The 21623-nt window shown below is 40.0% G+C and overlaps 1 protein-coding gene across 2 annotated transcripts; it reads right to left on the bottom strand.

The window, feature by feature from the left end:
* Window positions 1-8340: 8340 nt before the first annotated feature.
* Window positions 8341-13720, bottom strand: lrrc3ca (leucine rich repeat containing 3Ca). Of its 2 annotated transcripts, none has more exons than XM_059324973.1 (2): window positions 13347-13720; window positions 8341-9755 (listed from the first exon to the last, which is right to left on the bottom strand). In XM_059324973.1, the coding sequence occupies exon 2, from the start codon at window positions 9670-9672 to the stop codon at window positions 8878-8880; it is 795 nt and encodes a 264-aa protein (XP_059180956.1). In that variant the 5' UTR covers window positions 9673-9755; window positions 13347-13720; the 3' UTR covers window positions 8341-8877. The 2 variants fall into 2 exon arrangements, with proteins under 2 accessions (XP_059180956.1, XP_059180957.1); XM_059324974.1 differs by lacking the exon at window positions 13347-13720 and adding an exon at window positions 13341-13346.
* Window positions 13721-21623: the final 7903 nt, after the last annotated feature.

Raw genomic sequence — 21623 nt, 5'->3', positions numbered from 1 at the left:
CCTGTTGCAGAAATGAGACAGGTGATGGGTTCACCTGACTTTATGTACAGTTGCAGTATGTTGGCCATTGAAAAAAGAAAGGCTTGAGGCAGGAGTGCCATCTGGTGGCATTATGTGTTTTACACATTACACCTAAGCTGCGTGGTGACTCTGCAAAAAGTATTTTGTTTGTATTACTTTCAAATATCTCAAAGGTCAAAGTGCAGACAAAGTGAACATAAATTGCAGTGAAGATTTTAGAAACTGTTTTATCAATGTAATTTATACGATACAAATGTGGTTTCAGTTGATACTTACCTTATAGGGGATATATTATGTTAATTTTTTTAGGTTTAAACTTGTATTTTCGGTTTTTACTAGAACATGTTTACATGCTTTAATGTTTTTAATGCCACTTTTCTACTCTGTGAATCTGTGAAAATATTCAGATGTTATCACTTATGTAGGCTACAAATTCTTGCTTCTAGTTATTTAAAAGAGCACCGTGGAAGGAATTTGTCATTTTAAAAAGAAGAAGAAAAAAAAATGTCCTACAGAAAATACACACCTGTTGCCTGGAGTACTGGCTAATGCATATTGTAAAATAACAACCACTCTGTTGCTTTCTTGCCGAGAGTGAGATGAGGAAATCGATACTACTTTAAAGATGAACCTACTGTCAGGAGAGGCTTGGTTTAGCTAAGCATGAAGACTGCAACAGCTAGGCTGGCTAATTTGCATGTGAAATTTTGTTTGTTTGATCCATTTAAAAACTGAAAGAGTTTAAAGTTTCCAGGCAAGAGGCTAGAGGGTTATTTATCTTTACACCTAGACCAGTGTCTGTACAAAGCTACAGCCAGCAGTTGTTTAGCTTAGCTTAGCTTAGCATAAAGTCTTGAAACGGGGAATAAATTAGTCTGGGTCGTGGTCAATATCAGTCCAAAATCCTGCTCCATAACAGCATATCAACACAGATGCCCCTTTAATTTTCTATGTTAACCCCCACACTGGCTGCAGTAGCCTTAAAAAAATGTGTTTTTTCCACCCACTTAATTGTAGGTTACATCCTGACTAACATACCAACTCCTCCTCTTCTACTCCTCACCACTTACTGTCGCTCGTTTATTAAAGAACAGATGAGGGAATAAACTTTTGAAACTAAGAGAAGTATCCCCAGCTAGATGACGCACAATCCCATCACTGTAAAGATGATGGCAATGCTTCCTGTTGGTGCTAGCGGCGGCACTTGACATGTTTCTTCTCCTTAAAGGTAATTATTTTATACATCGTGCAAAAAAAAACAAGTCTCTGAAACCAGGGCCAGGCTAGCTGTTTCCCGTCTTTATGCTAAGCTAAGCTTGCTAGCTCGTATCGATCTTCTCATGGTGGAGAGATGCACTGTCAAGATGTTCGAGGCCATCCTGAAATACCCAGATCATCCGCTACACAAAACCTTTATGGACCAAAAAAACTGCAGTGGACGGCTCCTCTCTCTCCGTTGCAGGATGGAGAGATTCAAAAGATCCTTCTCTCCTACAGCCATCAGGCTGTCTCATTCTCCAAGAGATTCTACCAGACTAACAGAATTCCCCCTTGGGGATAAATAAAGTAATTTTGATTTGATTGATTTTTGATTTGATTGATCTCTGCAAAAAAGTAATTAGCTCATTTCCCAAATTTTCAAACCATTATTTTACCAGCTCAAGTTATCCCTTAAATCACTACATCAATCAAATCAAATCATTTCAAAATTACTTTATTTATCCCCGAGGGTAAATTCAGTTAGTCTGGTTGAATCTCTGGAAGAATGAGACAGCCTGATGGCTGTAGGAGCGAAGGGTCTTCTGTATATACATTTCAAACTTGTAAAATCCTGACATATACATGTGGTGAGAGTTATGTAATCACCTCATAGGTCAATCCTGTGCCTCTATTGTAACAGATCAGTTTGCTTCATGCTCTGACACGAGGCCCCTTGATCAGTCGGTGTAGCTATGTTACATCTGGCCATGCTTGATTGGCTGTGAAGTGAAGCCGTCAAATCTGATCCCTGAAATCCACACTGGTCTGATCTCCAATCAATCCTGCACATGAAAGGAGGGCATTATTCACTGCTGAGGCCTCGCTCTATGGCCCCGTCAGTGACCCAGTTGGAAACACTATTTGGTTGTAGCGGTGGAACAATGCGTAGCTCACCATTAGCTCGGCAGAAAAGCATGTTCTGCCTTTTTAACCCTTAAATACATGCACTTGGATGCTTTGTTGTTACATTATCATTCAAATGAATAGGTTTCTATTAGATTTCATATGTTGCATATGTTTGTAGACCATGGAGGTTACCAAACTTAGCCTGCCAACCCTATCAAGCAGAAGGAATAGTTTGAAACTGTTAGCGCACCTGAGCTAGCTTACAGCTCAACCGAGAAGGGCCCCATTATCTCGTAGATGTAAGCTTCTTTCTCTGCAGCGATACGGTTGCTGGTTGGTTAGAAAGAACATTTTTCCTACAGGAAACTGCTCATAAAAAGGTCAAAAGTGTTTTTTGAGCAACACAAGCAAAGTGCCATCTACTCCAATTACATTAGAGAGAAGGCAGATATCTTTATGGCTGATATCTCCAACACTCTGCAACTCACACCAAAACAGTCTAGATTGATATGTAGCACTAAAGGTTACAGGAATAATATTAACTTTATTATTATTATTATTATTATTATTATTATTATTATTATTATTATTATTAATATTATTATTAACTGTCTCTTTAAAGGACCTGGGATTAGAAATCCTAGTGATGGCCGTAAATTTACTCAGTATATATTAATGTTTTAAGGTTGATGCTTCGTCCTGAGACCACTTCTTATGTTCATAAAAGGTATTCATATTGAATGTTTTCTGCTATGGAAAGATTAATATTGTTAATAAACATAAATCTTTAGTTTTAAAAGCATTTGGCCTAAAGGAATTGGCATTAATTCAGCTTAACATTAGCGTTAATGCAGAACATCAATTTGGTGAGGAGACACATTTGCCCTCTGGCGCAGAAATACCATATGTGTTCCCACCTGACAAACACTGAATGCTTCTGATTTTTCCAATTAAGTTGTAAAAATAAAAACTCATTCAAAGAAAACTGATATCATAAACTGATAGTTAATGTTGTTTCCCTCTTTTTTTCCAAATCAGGAAAGTTTGAGATAACTGACACTCACATACAGGAGGATATCTAGATTAGGTGTCCTTTGAAGCTATCTATTCATGTGATTTCACATAGTGTGTTTCACAAGTGTGAGTAAAGCTGAGCTGTTTTCTAGAAAAATGATGGTACCGAACAACTGCAAAATGCTTTTTAAATCAACTGTCTGTCAGTCAACTGTCAGTTTAGACAGGATACATATTTCTTAGGAAGTAATTTCATAACTAACACTACGATGACTTGTAATTCCAGTAAAGAAAAAAAATCTGACTCAGATAACAGACATCTTTATCAGCTGAATTTCACATTGCACGGCTCATGCATATTCTTACAATATATTCCGGTTTAAACACTTCATGAGAATGCGTTCTTCATGTTCCCAGTCTTCTTTTACAGACATTTGACAAAAGACAATGAATCCCTGAGGGTATATCCAGGCCGAGAATCTTGTCCTACATTAAATTCATGTCATACTAGTTAGTAGGTCGTGTCTCTGAATCTAGATTGATTCATTGTCCATTGGGTAATTCTAAAGATAAATATCCATGTACTGTACAGTAGTTATATATGCACATGCCATTTTGTATAGAACGTTCATTAAACCTGTCATCACTCACATTTTTGCCATTTCACCTCCTGAGCTTTAGCTATGCATAATATAACTATAATCAGCCATTAATGTCCATAGTGCATTTATTATATCCATTTACTGAGTATTAGCTGAAGTAACCACACGTACATTATTGTCTGGCATTTTGACATTACATTTTCCATATTGTCGTATTACACATACTGTAATACCAGTATACAGTATGTGTACCCTCGTTCTTTGCACTCACTGAAATGCTGTTATGTGGATTATTATGCTCAACCAAGGCTGTCTTATGGCATGTTCACATCAGATATATAAATGTAAAGATATAACAGTAGATGTGATATTTGTGTTATTTGTGCCAGGCCAATGGCAGGAATTCCACAAATGCATGATATCTGCATCTTTGTGTTAAGTTTCAATGTTTTGAATTGAGTTTGACAAACAAACTCACAGAATACCAGTAGACAAATAGTATTCTAACTGGTTCCTGGGATTCCCAGTATAAAGGGGGTTGCAGGATCAGTTGTATGGGGCCTCATCAGGGCCTCAAGCTCAGTTTGCCCTCTTTCAACCAATGCGAACCTAGTTCTTGTGCTGGGCTGGTGCTGGTTCACAGTTTGTTCAACTAGCGAACCTTCTCAGAACCTCTTTGCTATTCCACGTGCTGGAGAGTCACGCAATTATGCCACTGTGTCTGTATTCGTCTCCTTTCTCTGGACATATAATAACAACAATGGCAGACTACTCTCTTTACAAATCGTTAGCCCCATAGCATAATTGTCATATTTAGTCAATGATGCATGGTGAATCAGCAGTGTAAGGAGAGTAGAGCTACACAGATTTCTCAACTTGGCCAAAATATGACCTTCAATGAGGCTAATGAAATGTTGCTCATGGCTTTGAGTCTACATTGGCTTCCAAACACGACTGGTACAACACATTTGTGCTTGAAAGCTATGGACGGCTATTATGTTCTTATTAAAACTGAACGTAAGATGTTGGTGCTAGCCTTTGTTGTAAGCTAATGCTAGCCTGCTAACATTAGCCCGTATGAATCACATTGCAGTTAAACAGATCAAAGTAATGATACAAGTTTTAGTTGGTCTTGTTGGTCACGATAATCCTACCCCCAGCCTGTGATGTAAGTGGTTTGTGGTTCGAGACCAGCAGTGTTGGTGCTGCTCTGGAAAGCGTTTTTCCTGACTGAGAGCCTGTTATTTGGCTGTCAAAGAGCAAGGAACTGGATCGAGATTCAGCACCGCCCTGGAACTGCCTTGGTCGAAAAGGGGTATTTGCCACTTGGGCCACTTGATCTTCCAATGCTCCAGATACTCTTTTTAATAAAGCACTATTGTTCGCTGCTATTACTGTGTGTTTTTGTTTCTGTGTTTGTGTAGTGTGTACTGTGTGCTGATGTACATTTCTTAAATGTGCAAAAACACATTTGACTTAAATAAATTAACTTAATTTAATCCAGATTTATTTTCCCCACACTTACACACATTCCGCAACAGGGGGAGCTGTGTTGCACAAAATGAAAAGTAAGGACCATGAAACTGTTTTTTCCTGAAACAGCTCTGGTTGTCTCTTTCTCCCGTCCAAATCCACACACCCCCAAGCCCACGGAGAAAACCAAGAGAAGGAGATCAGCGCAGATTATTGCCAAGGGTGTCAATATTGATGTGCTGACAGTGCATCTTGGGTGTCACTTAGCTTCTTTTTTTGGACTGAAAGAGAAAATCAGGCCACACAATAGGCCCTCGCTGGGAGACCCCATCTGATCTCGGAGCCTGGAAACATTTTCATCTGCAACCTAACCCCAAACAGAGCTGCTCTCCGAGGGATTGGGTGCGTTACCTTATCCCCCACTTTGTGTCCCATTACCCAGCAGTTGTAATGCTCACACCAGTGTAACATGTCTAAGGTAGCAGGCGGGGCAAGCCGAGCTGGCCTGAAATTTAAATTAACCTCAGTGACATTTATGTGTGCTGGGGAACAGGGGTGTTACATTACCGGTACCCTCACTCCCGCCATGCACACACACCTGTCGTACATACAGGTGAACAAAAGGATGAGCAGACTTGCGTATATTAACTGAACGAAAACATAGAGCCACACATGTCGAGTTACTAGTTTAATGTTGTTCTCCTCTTGTGGTGAGCCTCCCTTAACAGTGGCTGGTTTCAAAGCCACCATGAGTCTGTTATCAGAGGAAAGAGCCAAGGAGGCAGCTGTGTGTGTGTTTGTGTGTGTGTGTGTGTGTGTGTGTGTGTGTGTGTGTGGCAGGAAATGTCAGAGAGAGAGGCTTACCATCTATTTTTCAGTACTGTTGAACCTCCTGCTCGTCATGGGAGGCTGTACCTGGGCTTCCTTAAGATTAACTCTGTCAAGATCAATATCATTGTTTTCTGTAAAACAAACTCAACCTGTTAATAGAAACTATGGAGCATGGATGCTGTTAAGCATGTAGGGACCCAAGAAATGTTGCTAAATCCTGTGATTTTCTGCTCAATTGGGCAGTTTAAAGATGGATTATTTTGGTAAAAATGATCTAGAATGGGCTGATGGTGTTGATGTTTTTCTTATTATGCTCAATATTTATATTCTTTTTCTTGATAAAAACTACTTGTTTTAACCAACCTGAGTCACTAGCTAAAAGGCTGCTTGACCAGCTTCAGGATAACGATAGCAGCAAAGTTGACAGTAGATGTTCCAAGATCACAAGAAAGATTTACATTGTACATTTTACACAGAGCTTCAGAGAATCAGGGATGGGAGTAGGTAGCCTGATGGGCAGGTAAAGAGCTGTGCAAAGCACCAGAACAAAAACACCTTCACACTGACAGTATGACAGTCATATCCAAAATACAAGATTCTCTTTTAGTGCTTTCTGTGACATGGGAAATAGTAGATGGACGAATTTCAAAGAAAACGTTAAGGCCAAAGCGCCACTTGGTGGAAAAGACTGACTACGACACTGATTTGTCGGACATTAAAAGAACTTTAGCCTGCCAAACTGGAAGAAAACTGACATCAGAGAGTAAAGAAGAAGGGTAATTAACCAGAAAATGGCTTCTATCTGTAAGGGGCAACACTAAATTTGTCACACAAAATTGAAAGAATGGCGAGACTTCATTGTTTATGACCTAATTGCAAACCTGTCTATGTGACTGCGGTGTAATCACCATCGTGTCCTGCCTTCTGGATGCTCCACCCAGGCGCCACCTTGCCTAATCCACACAGAGTAAAGGAGTCTGACGATGAGGTGGAACCAACTTTGGCTGCCACTGTGAGTACTCCTGACCCTCGGAGCAGCCCTAAGGGTATTTGGAAAGTGCTTTATCCAATCCAGGGTAGGCCAGGCAGCAGAGAAGGGGGCCAGTTGATCCCCTGTGGCACTCTCCCTTAATTTCTCCTCAAGAACTGGGTCGCACAAGATGATGGGTGCATTCCCAGACTTGTGTTTTACAGCGATCATAAATCCTTTATTGGTCCTTCTCTGCTCTACGGGCATGTGTGTGTGTCTGACACAGGGAAATCCTTGTTGACAAACCATTTCCCACAACTTAAACCTCAAATTTCATTATTCAACACTGCGCTGGGTTATTCTTACCGTGTTCTGTGGGACAGACAGGAGCATATCTCAGAGCACAGTCTGATGTGGATTAAATTACGCCTCTGGTTAAATACATTTCCCTTATTGTAGTCTCAGTTTTGTATTGACGATTTCATCAGAAGAGACACAAATGCAACTTCCTCTTTGCAACAGTCTGGTGAAATAGGAGATTTGCATCCCTTGAAGCTCTTTTAAATGAACCAAGAGGTCATAGCCCCATAAATGCTGTTTGGGAAAACCCATAGGAGTAACCACATCAGACAGTATGGCTCCCAGAAGCACCCTGGGTGCTTTTCAAGTCATGAGAGAGAATGAAAAACAGCACAGAAGCAAAGGCTCTGTCTATATAACCTGGTATGATCATGAAGGATTCCTCTGGGTTATATTAATTAAGCTGGGTGAAAGGGTGTTTGCTGAAGGCCCTGTCCTACCAGAATATGAAAATCATGTCCTGGTTTCAACTGCAAGTCTCCCTCTCTTTCTATTTCATGACAACTGAACTGCAGTAACCTCCAATTCTCTGCTTCTCACATCAACCTTGTCTGACAGTTGTATGATATTGCATAAAGGTCTATTGGCGTGTGACTAAAGATTAGCAAATTATGCCGAGGATTAATTCCAGCGCTTTTTGTAGGATGTGGAACATTGAGTTTTGTTCCCTCCTCACACAATTCCATGCATGCATTTATCAAATGGACTTTAACTTTCAAAAAACGGATGTGGACTCTGTCTGTGTAGTGTAGCTGTGATGTATAAATCATTTAGCAATCCTATTGGATATAGAGGTAAGCTATAGCAGCCGTTTTCATCAATATGGAGCTCTGGTACAATAGCTACGATCAAAAACATCACAGAATAACTCATGGTTTCCTCACGCAGTGATCTGACAGTGAGCTGAATGTGCATTAGTTAAAGAGCAATTTAGATTCTAAATACTGTATGTTTTTTTTTGTTTTTGAGACAGTTGACTGCATTCAGCAACACAAACCCCAAAAAACAACAATTTAATTGGAAAACATCCTTTTACTTTGAATATACTGGTGAATACCGTAAGGGTTTTAATGGAAAACAGTTGTACATGGAGTTCCCCATTCTAGCGTTTTCTTATTGTCCATATTGATGTTTGACGTCGTCTCCGTAATTGTCTGTTTGCAAGCGAGGTGCATCTAGGTGCATGCACCACTGGATAAATCCCATTTGTATCCCATATTTGGAGTTCGTCAAAAACATGAGCCGCTTTTACTCCCTTAGCGCACAGACTAAACTATCAACTCAGCCAGTCAACAAAAACTCCTAATGGGTAGCTTAAAGATGAATTATTCATCTGGGCTAGGTTGCATCGACCTGGTTTACTTGTGCAGATGCACACGTCTTACTGCCCATGTTGGCTCCGTGACAACAGCTGAGCAAAACCATCTGAGGCTGATCATGACCGTGTAGTAGTAGCTCCATCTTGTTTGGTGTTTTGTCCCACTTGTAGCTCCGTCAGCCCTATACCACAGTACTAATTGTGGAAGACTCCTCTGACTTGCCTTGCCTGCTTGGCAACGACTTGAGATACTCCAGGTGCCTGCGGGCGTCCTCCTGATTAGCCCTGACATAGTAGACCAGGTATGAGATGACCATGGTGAACCAGCCAAACATGACGACCAGCATGGCCACATCTGTAGTCCTCTTCATCACCACACATAGGTCTATGTCTGGTGCCAACAGGAAGGCAAGTCCTTGAACTCCTATTTCCTCTGGCTCTGAAGTCTGGCACACAATGCCCGTCAGCGACGCAGGCTCCAGGTCCACACGGGACATGGCCATCTGCATGTTGCAGTCACAATGCCACGGATTGTTTGTCAGGTTGGCGCGAGACCGCAGGCCCTCGAAGGCCTCAGCGTTAAAGTTGACTAACTTATTAGAAGAAAGGTCTAGGAAACGCAGTGAGGAGCCCAGGCCTCTGAATGCCCCTGGTTCTAACTGGCTTAGTTCATTGTGTGATAGATCCAGCTCAACCAGATGGGGCAAACCTGCAAAAGCATTAGCTGGTACTGTAGTGAAGAGGTTGAAGTCCAGGTAGACGCGTTGTGTGTCATTGGGGATATCCTGGGGGATCTCTGTGAGCTGCAAATTGCTGCAGCGCACCGTCTTGCCACCGAGCTCGCTCTCAGAGCAGTAGCAGCTCTTGGAGCAACTGGTGGCAGCGTGGTGGAAGCAGAAGGTCATTAGCACCAGGCTGTGGAGCAGCAAACACATGACCACTGAGTGGCGCAGCAACCAGTCTGCAGGTAGGGACATCGTGGGATACGGGCATGCTCCAGGAAGCACCACCTGGGCGCAGGAGGCGAAGTCCACATCAACCTCCCCAGTAGCTGTTGAGCCTATGACATAAAAACAACAGAAAGTCACATTGGCATTGGTGTGCAAAATGTAGTGTGAAACAGTTTTCTCAGGCAAAACATGGGTGATTAACAATGTTATCTAACGCAGAAATTGAAGGTTACTGTAGCTTTTCTAATTGCATTGAGGAAGCAGCGGGAATGCTGCAAGGCTTGTGGTTGTGGCCAGAAACAACAGAACTTCTGTTATATTTCCAGGAAAGTCAAAGGATCAAGCATTCCCTTCATACCAACGCAATAAACAAGCAACGAAAATCCTTTGGTGTCACTGTGACTCCTTTATAATTGACATCCCTGCAGTGCAGGGCTATTTCAGTACACAGGCACTGGCATTAACATAGTGATGTGACACCATGAGGAACAAAATGTTCTTTCTACAACTATAGCTGCCATTCAAATGCAACAATTTTATTAAAAATGACCACCGAGAATGCTGTTGTTTGATGTCTGTCATCCTATGCAGTCACAAGTCCATAAGGTCATTTAGCCAGGAGTGCAAGTAACACAGAGGTTAAAGCTTGTCTCTGTGTCCAGTAAATTACACTTTATATTTTGGATGTAAGCCTTTGAAAATAGCAAGTCTACCCACCCTGACACACTTCATTAATAGCTGATCAGGGCTATGTCCTCTCCTGTTACTAATCCTCTTAAGGAAAAACTCCTTAAGTCAGTGTAGCACCAGTGTTGGCTACCCAATCCTTTTGTCGGGGTAAATGCTAATGCTATAAACAGCACCAAGGCCAACAAAACAGACAATGTGATGGCCTGTCTTCTTTGAGACAAAAAAGAACCACAGAGTTCAACCCTGACTTCTTAATTTCTTCAAAATGGCTGGAGACTGGGCAAGATCCACTTACCAAGATTAAAAAATGAAATCGATCTCTAAGTACCTCGAAGTATCACATGACGTTGGGGGGTAGAGGACAGAGTGTAGTGGCAACGGTGGTGTGTATGTGTGTGTTAAAGGGGACAGATGACTTGTCTACGAGACACAGCTAATAACACTCATTGTGTTACGGCAGTTTTACAGATGCCTGCCAGACAATTGCAATAATGAGGGGGAGATGGAGGCTGATGCACCAGAGCAAAGCACAGATGAAGTCTCTCCTGTTAAGAAGCTCTGACTGCTGTATTTGCCTCCCTTAGACATCAGATATTTATCCATACATCTTCATTAAAGCAAAGCAACTTCCAAAGGATTTCCCTCCGCACGTCTTAACAGAAAGTAAAATAGCATGACAGTTGCAGATTAACACCCGAGGAAATAAATGTCTTTCCTTAACTAAACGGGTAGGGTTATGCTCCTGTAAAGGGTGTACTTTTCTTGTCACACAGCATGCCAGCCTGGTATTTTGCTGAGAGATAATGGGGGAGCAGGAGCAGAAGGCTGGTGACGGAGGAGGAGAAAGCATGTGGGCAAGGAAGGGAAATTGGACACATAAGCACAGGGTTGGAAGAGAAAGAATGATATCAATAGGATTTGAGGAGAGGGGGTAACATTAGACAATAACAAGACAGAGAACAGTGCCTGACGCTAATGAGATATCGAGGAAAGGGGCAAATGTTAGTCAGTCACAGGGACAGCTGATGAAGAAAACTGGCAGTGGAAGAGAAAGGAGAGAAGTGGATGACATAAACAGAAAGGGGAGGGTGTATACCTAATAAGTGGCAGGAGAGGGCCATAGACTGTTTAAAAGAAGTGGAAATAGTTACCATGATGTCATCCATTGGTTTCAGTACTACTATTTTAAAGCCTTGTGCTTGGTATTTTGGCTGTTGCCATCTTGTTTTTTTTGGAACCAGAAATTACCATATTTGGATGATAGGTTGGAGTTGGGGGAAGACGGCGCAAATTTATTAGTCGACACTAGTGCTAGCAGGCTAGTCTTGTAAGCAAGGTGTATGCTGATTCAAAATTAATTCAAATGTATTTTAGTAGCTATTTTAGGCGACCGAAATGTTACAATTAACTTTCATGAACTGAAAACAAACTGTGAACAGGTAAAGTATAAAGATAAAAACACACCGTGCGCTGTGGTATCCACCTGTTAATCATAAGGTATCGTCGCCCTTAAACGTAACCTTCTATATCGTCTATTTTAAGCTAAATGAGACCAAAATAAACATTGTATTGTATTAAAGAAGACTTAAAATTAGTGACTGAGACCACAAACTCATTATAAGAATGTTTTATGAGGTAATAAAACAAGTGAGAAGTAGTAGTTTCCTCTTGACTTTAATACAATCTGACTTCTATTGCAACCAGTGGAGTCGCCCCCCTGCTGGCCATTATAAAGAATGCAAGTTTGGTTGCTTCACGTATGGAGAACCCGTTCCCAAAGATGATCCAACTAAAACATGTTTCTCAAAGACATCACTTGCTGAAATCACATTGTACTCTTGTTCTATCCCCTTATAACCGACATAACCCATCTTACAGCCATATAAAGTAAATTAAATAAATCAGTTGGCTCCTAAATCTGGCGAGGTCTTCATCTGCGTTCCAAAAGTCATTGCCTCCTTCAGTGATGAACAACCCTCCTGCTTTTAATTTAAACAATAAATACACTGCTCCTGCCGGCAAAGGTCATTCTCTCACTTCATAAATTCACAGCACCAGTGCTGCACTGACAAGTCTCCAGCACCAATTATATGAGGAGCAGTCATTTGGACTCAAACCCTAAAATGAGGGGGGTTCAAATGCAACACATGTGATATGTTAATTTTTTTTAAGTTTTTCATGTGTGAATCTGACCTCTTTATGGCATCACACTCAGCTGCAATTGTATGAGAGGTAAATAAGCTGCTGGCTTCTAGTTATCAATGGGGGTGTGTGTGGATGACAGAAAGGGAAACAGGAAAATAAAACATCCTTGACATCTCTCACTTGAAACACAGACTTTTAATGCAACTGTAATTATATTTTAATGCTTTTAGCATTCATCCACTCCTGTTCCCTCACTTAATGCCAATCTCAATTACTAGAGATGCTTTTTCTTGTTTCTTAGAGCACAGTATTGCACTAGGCAGATTTCATGAAGCCCATTTCCCCCCAGTAGAATAATCTTGGTGAGTTAACCGACACAGCTCTTTAGATAGTGCAATGGCATTTAATGTACAGCATGTTCAGAGATTAATACAATTTTAATATCATAGTCAGTTTAAATATATCTTCCAGATTGAATATCCTCAACATAAACTACAATACTAAAACAAAACTGATGTAATTAGTTTATTCATATTATAACACTACATGCTGAGGGCATTTAACATGCAAAATTAAAGTGCAACAGTGGGTTAAGTATCAGTTCCCGGGTTAAAAATTTAAATTCTACTTATAAGCAACGAGTATCTGGTGGAAAATTAACTGAAGGGAGAGGAGATAAAGGCGATGCTTCGCGGGAGCTGATACCCTGTTAAGTTTGTCTTTCATTCTGTTTTAGCCTGCAGCATCAAGTGCATGTTTCCAGCGAAAATCCCATTAACAAAACACACGTAAAAACTGCAAAACACTTGCTATTTTACGGGTTAAGAAACGTGTAAATGCATGTCATAAAGAAAACGCACACTCACGTCTTTGCCGCTTTCCCTCTCCTTTTCATGATGTTTTCTCAGCAAGTGTCCAACAATGAAATGGTTCCAGCAGATCAGAGCGCTCCCCGCAAAGCGATTCGCTCAATATTTTGGTTCGCTTCCATCAGGTCCTCTTGCAGCTCGTTAAACTTGTGCTGAGAGCCGCTCTGGCAACCACGACGCGCCACTGGAAATGCTCCTACAGTTCAGGGCTTTGCTCAGTGCAGCCTTTTAGTTTCCACGCAACCAGAAAAACGAGAGGCAACATTGCTGGAGCCAGAGCAAGTGGACAAGGACGCAGGGCGAAGGCAAGGCATGTCACTGATGGCGGTATCTCACTGGCTTTGATCGTGCAGGTGACAAAAAAACCAACAATAATTCAAAGTTAAAAAATGGCAGACATTGAGGTATTATACGGCGCGCAATGCATTTACGCACAGACGCAAAGCCTTAATGGCTGGATATTTGGTCGCTGCAGGAAGGAGGAATAGTAGAAATGCATTAATGCAAATACAAAAGGGAGGGCCTGGTTACATTCATTCATATGCATCTGTTGATTGCTGTGAGTGAATCATGCATCAGGTGCCAGTAAAGTAAGGGGTAGCCCTCCCTCAGTTACACTCACACACCCACTCCCTCTCTCTCTCTCGCTCTCTCTCTCTCACACACACACACACACACACACACACAATACAGAGAAGTGATCTCATACACAGTGTTCATACATGGAACAGTTGAGTTGGTAGCCCACACTAATCATGTTTGATCTGAAGCTTGTTGTTTCAAACATGCAGCCTGGCTGCCAGGGCGGTGGATCTTTGGCCGTCTCCGGGCCCTTTTCCTGCCTGCTGCCAGCCGATAAGGAAGCCCAATCAAATCCACTATGAAAACAGACGTGCATGGGCTCAGGCCTGGGAGAGTCTGCCAAGCAGCCGGTCATAAGGTATTAATGGAATTAAAATCAATAAAGTGGGATACTCCACCCAAACTCCCTCCCTGGTGCTCGGGAATGACAGACTGTGAATGATTAACTACAGCCAGGGTCTTTCTTTCTTCCGTTCTTCAGGTAGTATTGTCTTTTATTACCATTTGAGTAAAGCATTCCCACTTTGTCCTAATTCCTTATGTCCCTGTGTAATGCTCCTTAAAAAAATCTCATACTCTAAGTCTCAGTTTTGGATAATGTAAGCTGTAAGCACTTCTGCCAAGGAGGTTATTTTTTCGGATCAGTGGAATAGGGAAAAATTTCTGGCCCGATTTTCCTGAAACTGTAATGAAAGGGTGTAGCATGGGCCAAGGAAGAACCCATTAAATTCTGGAGTGTATACATAAATAAATGTACCCTTTTATAACATTATGAGATGGGTGTTTGTGCAGCATTCATGTGCTGCCGGAATAATCGGAAAAAATTACTTTCCTGATCATATTTCATGGCTCACCTGATCTGTTTCCTTTGCTCTTTGTTGTCATGCAAATACTGGAAAGAGCTATCAACTTGTTGAGCAATGAAATACAGCACACCTTCTTGGTAGCGTCCATGTTGTTTTTACATTTACAGAAATTTGTGATGTTCCTGCTGGGTAACACAAATGTGTATTTTGCATCTTTACGTTTTCACGCAACACTGTGCCGTGGCTGATTGATTAATAAAACCATAACACATTTATGTATCACAGCCCCCATGAGAAACACGTGTATCTTAGTTGCGGCTCCATAGTCACTACTTTTGCAGCCCTGAGGTTAAGAGGCTGCTCTTGTCAATTAGAAGACGATCAGATAGGTGGAAAAGCACATGACAGTGAAACAGCAGAAAATAGGATTACTTTCCTCATCGACAGAGGAGAGTGCACTGGCAGTCAGTCTTCCCCAGCTTTATCAGATTACTTCAAATGCTCCACTGTGGTTGGCAGCTCGACGGGCGCTGTATGCATTATCAACCAAGCATTAGTCCTGATAGACTACACTTTCAAGTGGATCAAAGTTCCTTTTTTCCCCTCCCCTCCTTACTTTTTACTTTCCAGCTTGTCAAGTATCTCAAAGCAGGCTCAGGAGTCTTCTCCGTTACCCTGATACATGTGCAGGTGGCATACCTGCAAGCTGACAGTAATCCACAAAGCCAAAGTGCTGAGTGGCTGAGAAAATATTAGAACCTACAATGTCATCTCAACAGGGTGGGAATGTTTCACCAGCAGCCTTCTCTGTGTGCTCTGAGTTGCAGTGGAACAAGAGGACCCATATTAATGAGATCTCTCCCTTTCATTCTCATTTTCTACTTTGTCTCGACCGCTCACACAAACACACATACATGTATATACTTCAGCGCACACAAACACACTCGCACTTTGTCTCCGTCTACCAGCTTACTCCTTCTCCCCGAGTAAGATCAAAGTCCTGCCTTGTCTTTATGAATACAACATTACCCCGCTTTATATATTTATATCCTTACCTAGGTCTTGAACCTTTTAATCAGAAACTGTGAGAAAGGTGCATTAAAAGGATTTTCCTGCTATTGCCCGCAACAAAGGGGGTCACGTCATCTCATCTTGCCTGTGAACATCCTCTTCTTTGAAGTCTCGTATCACTGACATTAAGGAAACAATGGACTGGCGATATGAAAGTGTTGTAGATATTCTCTGATCCTTGTTGCATTTTCTACTGACAGACTACCTCTGAATGTGGTCTGAGCGATCAGATCTCAGTGCAGTGGTGGAAGTACATTTACTCAAGTACTGTACTTAAGTACAATTTTGAGGTACTTGACCTTCACTTGAGTATTTAAATTTTATGTAACTTTATACTTCTACTTTACTACATTTAGCTGCCAGCTTTAGTTACTTTTCAGGTCGATATTTAACATAAAAGCATCATAAATTTCATGTGATTAGCTTTATGTTTTTTAAAATATAAATTAAACCTCATAACAGTTTATTAAGTAGTTAAAAGTAGCCCTATCTTGAGAAAATTAACATAAATGCATCAATGATAATGATACAATAATATATTAAGAATATATATAACAGTTTGAGTTGGGTCATTCTGCATTATGAGTACTTTTACTTTTGATACTTTAAGTACACTTTGATGCTGATACTTTTGTACTTTTACTTCAGTTACTTTTACTTGAAGTGGAGCATTTCTGCAGTGTGGTATTAGTACTTTTACATAAGTAATTGATCTGAATACTTTTTCCACCACTGCTTGTGTGCATCCACACCTGTACAACTGCATCAGATCATCTAAGATACATGTCTGAACAGTGCCTTTGTACTACGAGTTAGCATGCAAATGCTAACTCGTAATACGTAAAATGTTAAATGCAGCTGAAGCTGATAGGCATTTGGACAAAAAAGTCATTCTGGAAAGATTTTCAATAAAGTTATTACAATTCACCCTGTAGGGATCATAAATGTCTGTACAATATTTTATGGACCTGAGCCGGTGCTATTTGTTTAGAGCTGACCAGGCTAATAGGGAAGCTAATGGTGCTGACTGACACATCCAAATGAACGATTTATGCACACATGGACTCTGTGACTCTCAGTCAATACTATCGGGGTCAGCGGAGGCCTACTCTATATTTCACTCTGCCAGCTGATGAAGCTGGTTAATCCAATCCACCTCCTTTGAATCCATATTAGGAGTGACCTTGACAAAAATACAGCACTAACTCAACAAAGCCACGTCAGTGATTGTCATGTCCGGCATCTTAAATGTTAAGTTGCTATAGTTGCCTGCCAACACAGGATAGAGGTGGCTAAATCTGTTTTCCACTGCCCTTTTAAAGTAATTAATAATTCTCGGTCCTTCATTGTGTCTTTCAGACGTATTCACAATGACAGCCAGGGAGGGGTGTTCACCTTAAAGGTCATGTTATGGACCTCCAAGGACACTGCTGGGAATGTGATGTTCAAAACAACCCAAAAAGTCTTTGTTAGAGGTTTACTGTAGATCTGATTTACTTCCCTAAACACTGTCAGGGTGGTATGTAATGATTTAAATATTCCAATCTTAACCCTCCTGTTATGTTCATTTCTTAGGAACAGTAATAATGTTCGTGGGTCCATTTGACCCGGGGCATGTTTAATTATCTAAAAGTGTCAGAAGGTATAAACATTGTTTATATTTCATTTATAACTCCATCACTAATCTTTTCCATCAATATTTATTGCAGTGGTGTTCTTTACCTCTAACAGATCATGCAGGGCCGGTTCTAGCCCATTGGCTGCCCTAGGCCCCCCCAGTGTTCTAGTGTTTTGTGACTTGCAACTGCATTGTCATGACGAGTGACGACACCCATGCACGTATCATATTTTATATAATATAATATTACATTTTCATTCGAAATATGGGTTGGGGCATGTTCATTTAATTCAATGAGGGTTTTATTGCCCATGCTTTTTAAAAAATGTTTCGTTAATCAATGTTGTTAAAACAAAGATGCATGCTTAAGGGCGCCACAAGGGGGCGCCCCCTGCCAATTTGGCGCCCTAGGCAGCCGCCTTGGTGGCCTGTAGGAATAACCGGCCCTGAGATCATGGTTCAATGAGGATAAATCACTCGTTTTTCATAAAAAATGCATGTTAAAACTTTTTTTATGAACATTGGAAAGACCTACATATAAAACACAGTGGTTTTACATTACATTATTTTTTTAAGTGTTTGTTTTTTATATTTAAATTTTTCTTTCTTTTTAAATGGGTCAGTTTGACCCGCAACATAACAAGAGGGTTAAAGAATATTAACAGTACTTTTAATTTGTCATCTAGTTTGGTCTTAACATCTATTATTTTCCTGTGAGCATCTGCACAAATTTTTAATTTTTTTTTAAATGTTTTACCTTTAACATTTTGCTGCCAATTATTTCGTCTGTCACACACCAGGAAATTGCCTGAGATAAATGCTCACAGTAAACATGAAGCTGTAATTTCAGTTTTCTGTTTTCCATCATGATTTCATTCTAGTTGAGTGTTTTCATATCAGTATGCACATTACATGCTCTGCTTCCTGTCTATCATTTAACACCCACAAGAAGAAATGGGACTAGTCTTTGCCAGGAAATAATTACTCAGAAGTGAAGTGAATTAATTAATGCTCAAACTTATGATGGGAACTCTGGGGGAACACATCTCCAACTCGAACAGGAAGTTTTCTCAAAGAACAACCTTTATAGTCTTTTGGACTAAAGCCTTATGATTAATAAAAAGCAGAACCAGACTCAAATCAACATACCGTGATAATCTTGGGATATTAATATCTCCAAATCTCAAGAAAACCAACCAGTTATCTCAGGGAAACAGCATTTGTTATTTTGAGATAATGACATAAACAACTCCAGAAAACAAAAAGAATCATGGCTTATCATGGGAAAATCATGGAGGAAATAAAATGTCTGAGTCATGGCCTTTAGGGCTTCCCTACAAAAGCAACACTCAAATGTCTGAAATAGCTCTACTTCTGCCATGTTTCAACACATCATCCGTATTTCCAAATCCACTTCTGAGAGTATTTTCAGAGAGCTCTGATGGTCCACTCACATATCTTATCTTTGCAGGTGGGAGTCAAAATGAAGAAAAAATATGCATCCTTATCACTGTAAAATGTCAACTGATATTTTCTGGAACAAACTCTGATGTACCTGTCAAGTGCTCAGCTGGAATAAGCTGTTGTTTACCTGTCACCCTAATATCTGTAAAGTAGCTCTATCCTTGTATGACACGGGACATCAAGCTGCACCAAACAGCCCCTTTAGACAGCTATCAGCAGATCTATGACACATCAAGTTTCTTTTTTCCCCAACAGTCAAGCTGTATCAGGCCTCTGAAAACACAGGGCCATCAATAAATAAACAGGAAAGCAGGTGGTACTGAGAGCACGGGTGTCCATCTACTTTGCTAACGTCTCTCAGCAACTTCAGATGGGTGACTATTTTTGGATGCCAAGTACTTAGTATTCCCTGTTTTAGACAGCCCAGTTGTACTAGATAAGAGGACTTCTCCTGTGTGAATGTCTTTCAAGGTTACAAAAGTGATGGCATCGTTAAGAAGAATGTATGTAATTTTATTCTCTTAAATTGCTTTTAAAATGATGTACTCTGAAAAGATAGATTAAAAAAGAATATATATATAAAACGGTATCCAATGGAAGTATTCACAAATGTGCCAAACTACTTAAAGGTATACAGGTGTATCTCAATAAATTAGAATATTATAGTAAAGTTTATTTATGTCATTAATTGTTAAAATATGTTATTCTGTCTCTTATTCTGTCTCTGTTGTCTGTCTCCGTGGGTGGGGGTCACTATCTGATTGACGCAGGTCACTATCTATGCGTGCGTAATTCACTAACTGTGTATGTACCCTCTCTCTGTGCATTTATAGGTGAATCATGCAAGATGCTTTGCTACAATGATCACGTGCTAATATTGTTTTCAAACTATGATTCCTCTAAATACATTTAACCCTTTATCAGGCAAAGAACTATATTTGGTAACTTCAGGTAATATTTCGAGAAAAAAATTGCAAATTCACTGGATTAAAGTGGCAAATCTACAAGAAAAAAGTTGCAGATTTAAGCGATTTAAAGTGCAAATCTGTGCGAAAAAAAGATTTACAACTTTTCAAAAATCTACGCATTTTTTTCTCGTAGATTTGCCACTTTAATCTTGTAAACTTTCTTCTCAAAATATTATTTTCGTATGTTTTTTTTACACATTCTGGCTGTATGTAATATCCTCCAATATTCTCTAGGCTTGAAATTTGGAATTTGCAAGTATTTCAATGAGTGCCCTATTAAGGGTTAAAGTGGTGAATCTGTGAGAAAAAAGTTGCTTTTCCCCCACTTTTTTCTCGTAAATCTGCGATTTTTTTCGCACAGATTTGCCACTTCAAATCTCTTAAATCTGCGACTTTTTTTCTTGTAGATTTGCCACTTTAACCTAGTAAATTTGCAACTTTTTTCTCGAAATATTACCTGAAGTTACCAAATATAGTTCTTTGCCTGATAAAGGGTTAAACTATATAATACATTTACTCCATGTGCTTAAACTTCCTCTGCCCTACTTTATGTTTTATATTTTATTGCTTGTTGCAATATCTATGTCTCCAATAACATCTCTGCAAGTCATATCAAGGCAGGAGTTTGGGTTTTGAAAGTTTTGTTAACAGGTCAGGTCACTAACATGGTGTGCTGAGCAGAAAGATAACGGTCTTCTCTGCTTGGTGACATGACGTGTCCACGTGTTGAATAAACTGACAAATCACCAAATTGAAAGGAGGCGACTTCTGGAGGATTCAACCTACATTTCTTTATCAAACCTCTGTTAGGTTATAAAAAAGGGTTCAAGGGAAAGTAGACTGGTTCAGCCTCATGAACTGACCAGCCTAATGTCATGTCAGGGACGTGAAGATTGAACCCAGAGACTCTGTAAACTGCACATTTCTTGTCATATTGTAATAAAATTAAGTTAAAGTGAGAACTCGGACGTCTCCTACTCATCATTCCCCATCAAACGATCAGCGCAGAGAAATAAGTGAGGATTTTGTGTTGGAGTCAGATAATTTAATTTGAAAGATTTCCTCAGCATTTCTCAACATAATTCATTATATAAATCCATTACACACAGAATGAAACATTTCATGGCTTTTCTAACAATAATGATTATGGCTTACATTTAATGAAGACCTAAAATTCAGTGTTTTAAAATTTGAATATTACAAAAGGCCAATTTGCTTAATATGGAAATGTTGGTCTCTGAAAAGTATGTCCATCTATATGCACTCAATACTCGGTTGGGGATATTTGACTTGAACTACTGCAAATGGACTTTTATATGATATTTATTTCTAATTTATTGAGATGCACCTGTAGTTAAGAATGTTTGGATTTATTGAAGTGGGGTTGAATGGGGTACTTATGCATAGTCAGTGAATTACAAAACATATTTTAGTGTATTTTACCCACCTAAAAAATGTCCACTGAAAAAAAAATCAATAGTGTAAGTGTACCCTGTTTCGAATATTTTCACCACTTTGCCTTGCCATCAGTCAGTCCTTGCTTTAGTTTACACAGCAGTAAACAAAGCCGTTAGCTTTCTTCAAAGCCATCAGACTCCATTGACAAAAACATGAATTTTAGCTTGCAAAGCAAGAGAGGTGCTGGTTTACCACTGTATCATTCCTTTAGTTTGTTTGTATTATTGTGTTATTTTGGTGTTTTTAAGGGTTGGTTTGGATTCACAATTACACAAAAAACTCAACGATCCAGGCAGGCAGGTAGACC

Source organism: Centropristis striata, chromosome 21 (genome assembly GCF_030273125.1).
Source record: "Centropristis striata isolate RG_2023a ecotype Rhode Island chromosome 21, C.striata_1.0, whole genome shotgun sequence".
NCBI lineage: Eukaryota > Metazoa > Chordata > Actinopteri > Perciformes > Serranidae > Centropristis > Centropristis striata.
This window is presented reverse-complemented; position numbering and strand designations above follow the sequence as displayed.

What these genes read in the sequence shown, in the direction of transcription:
- lrrc3ca (XM_059324973.1), bottom strand. Translation starts at nt 9,672, where the DNA reads ATGTCCCTACCTGCAGACTGGTTGCTGCGCCACTCAGTGGTCATGTGT.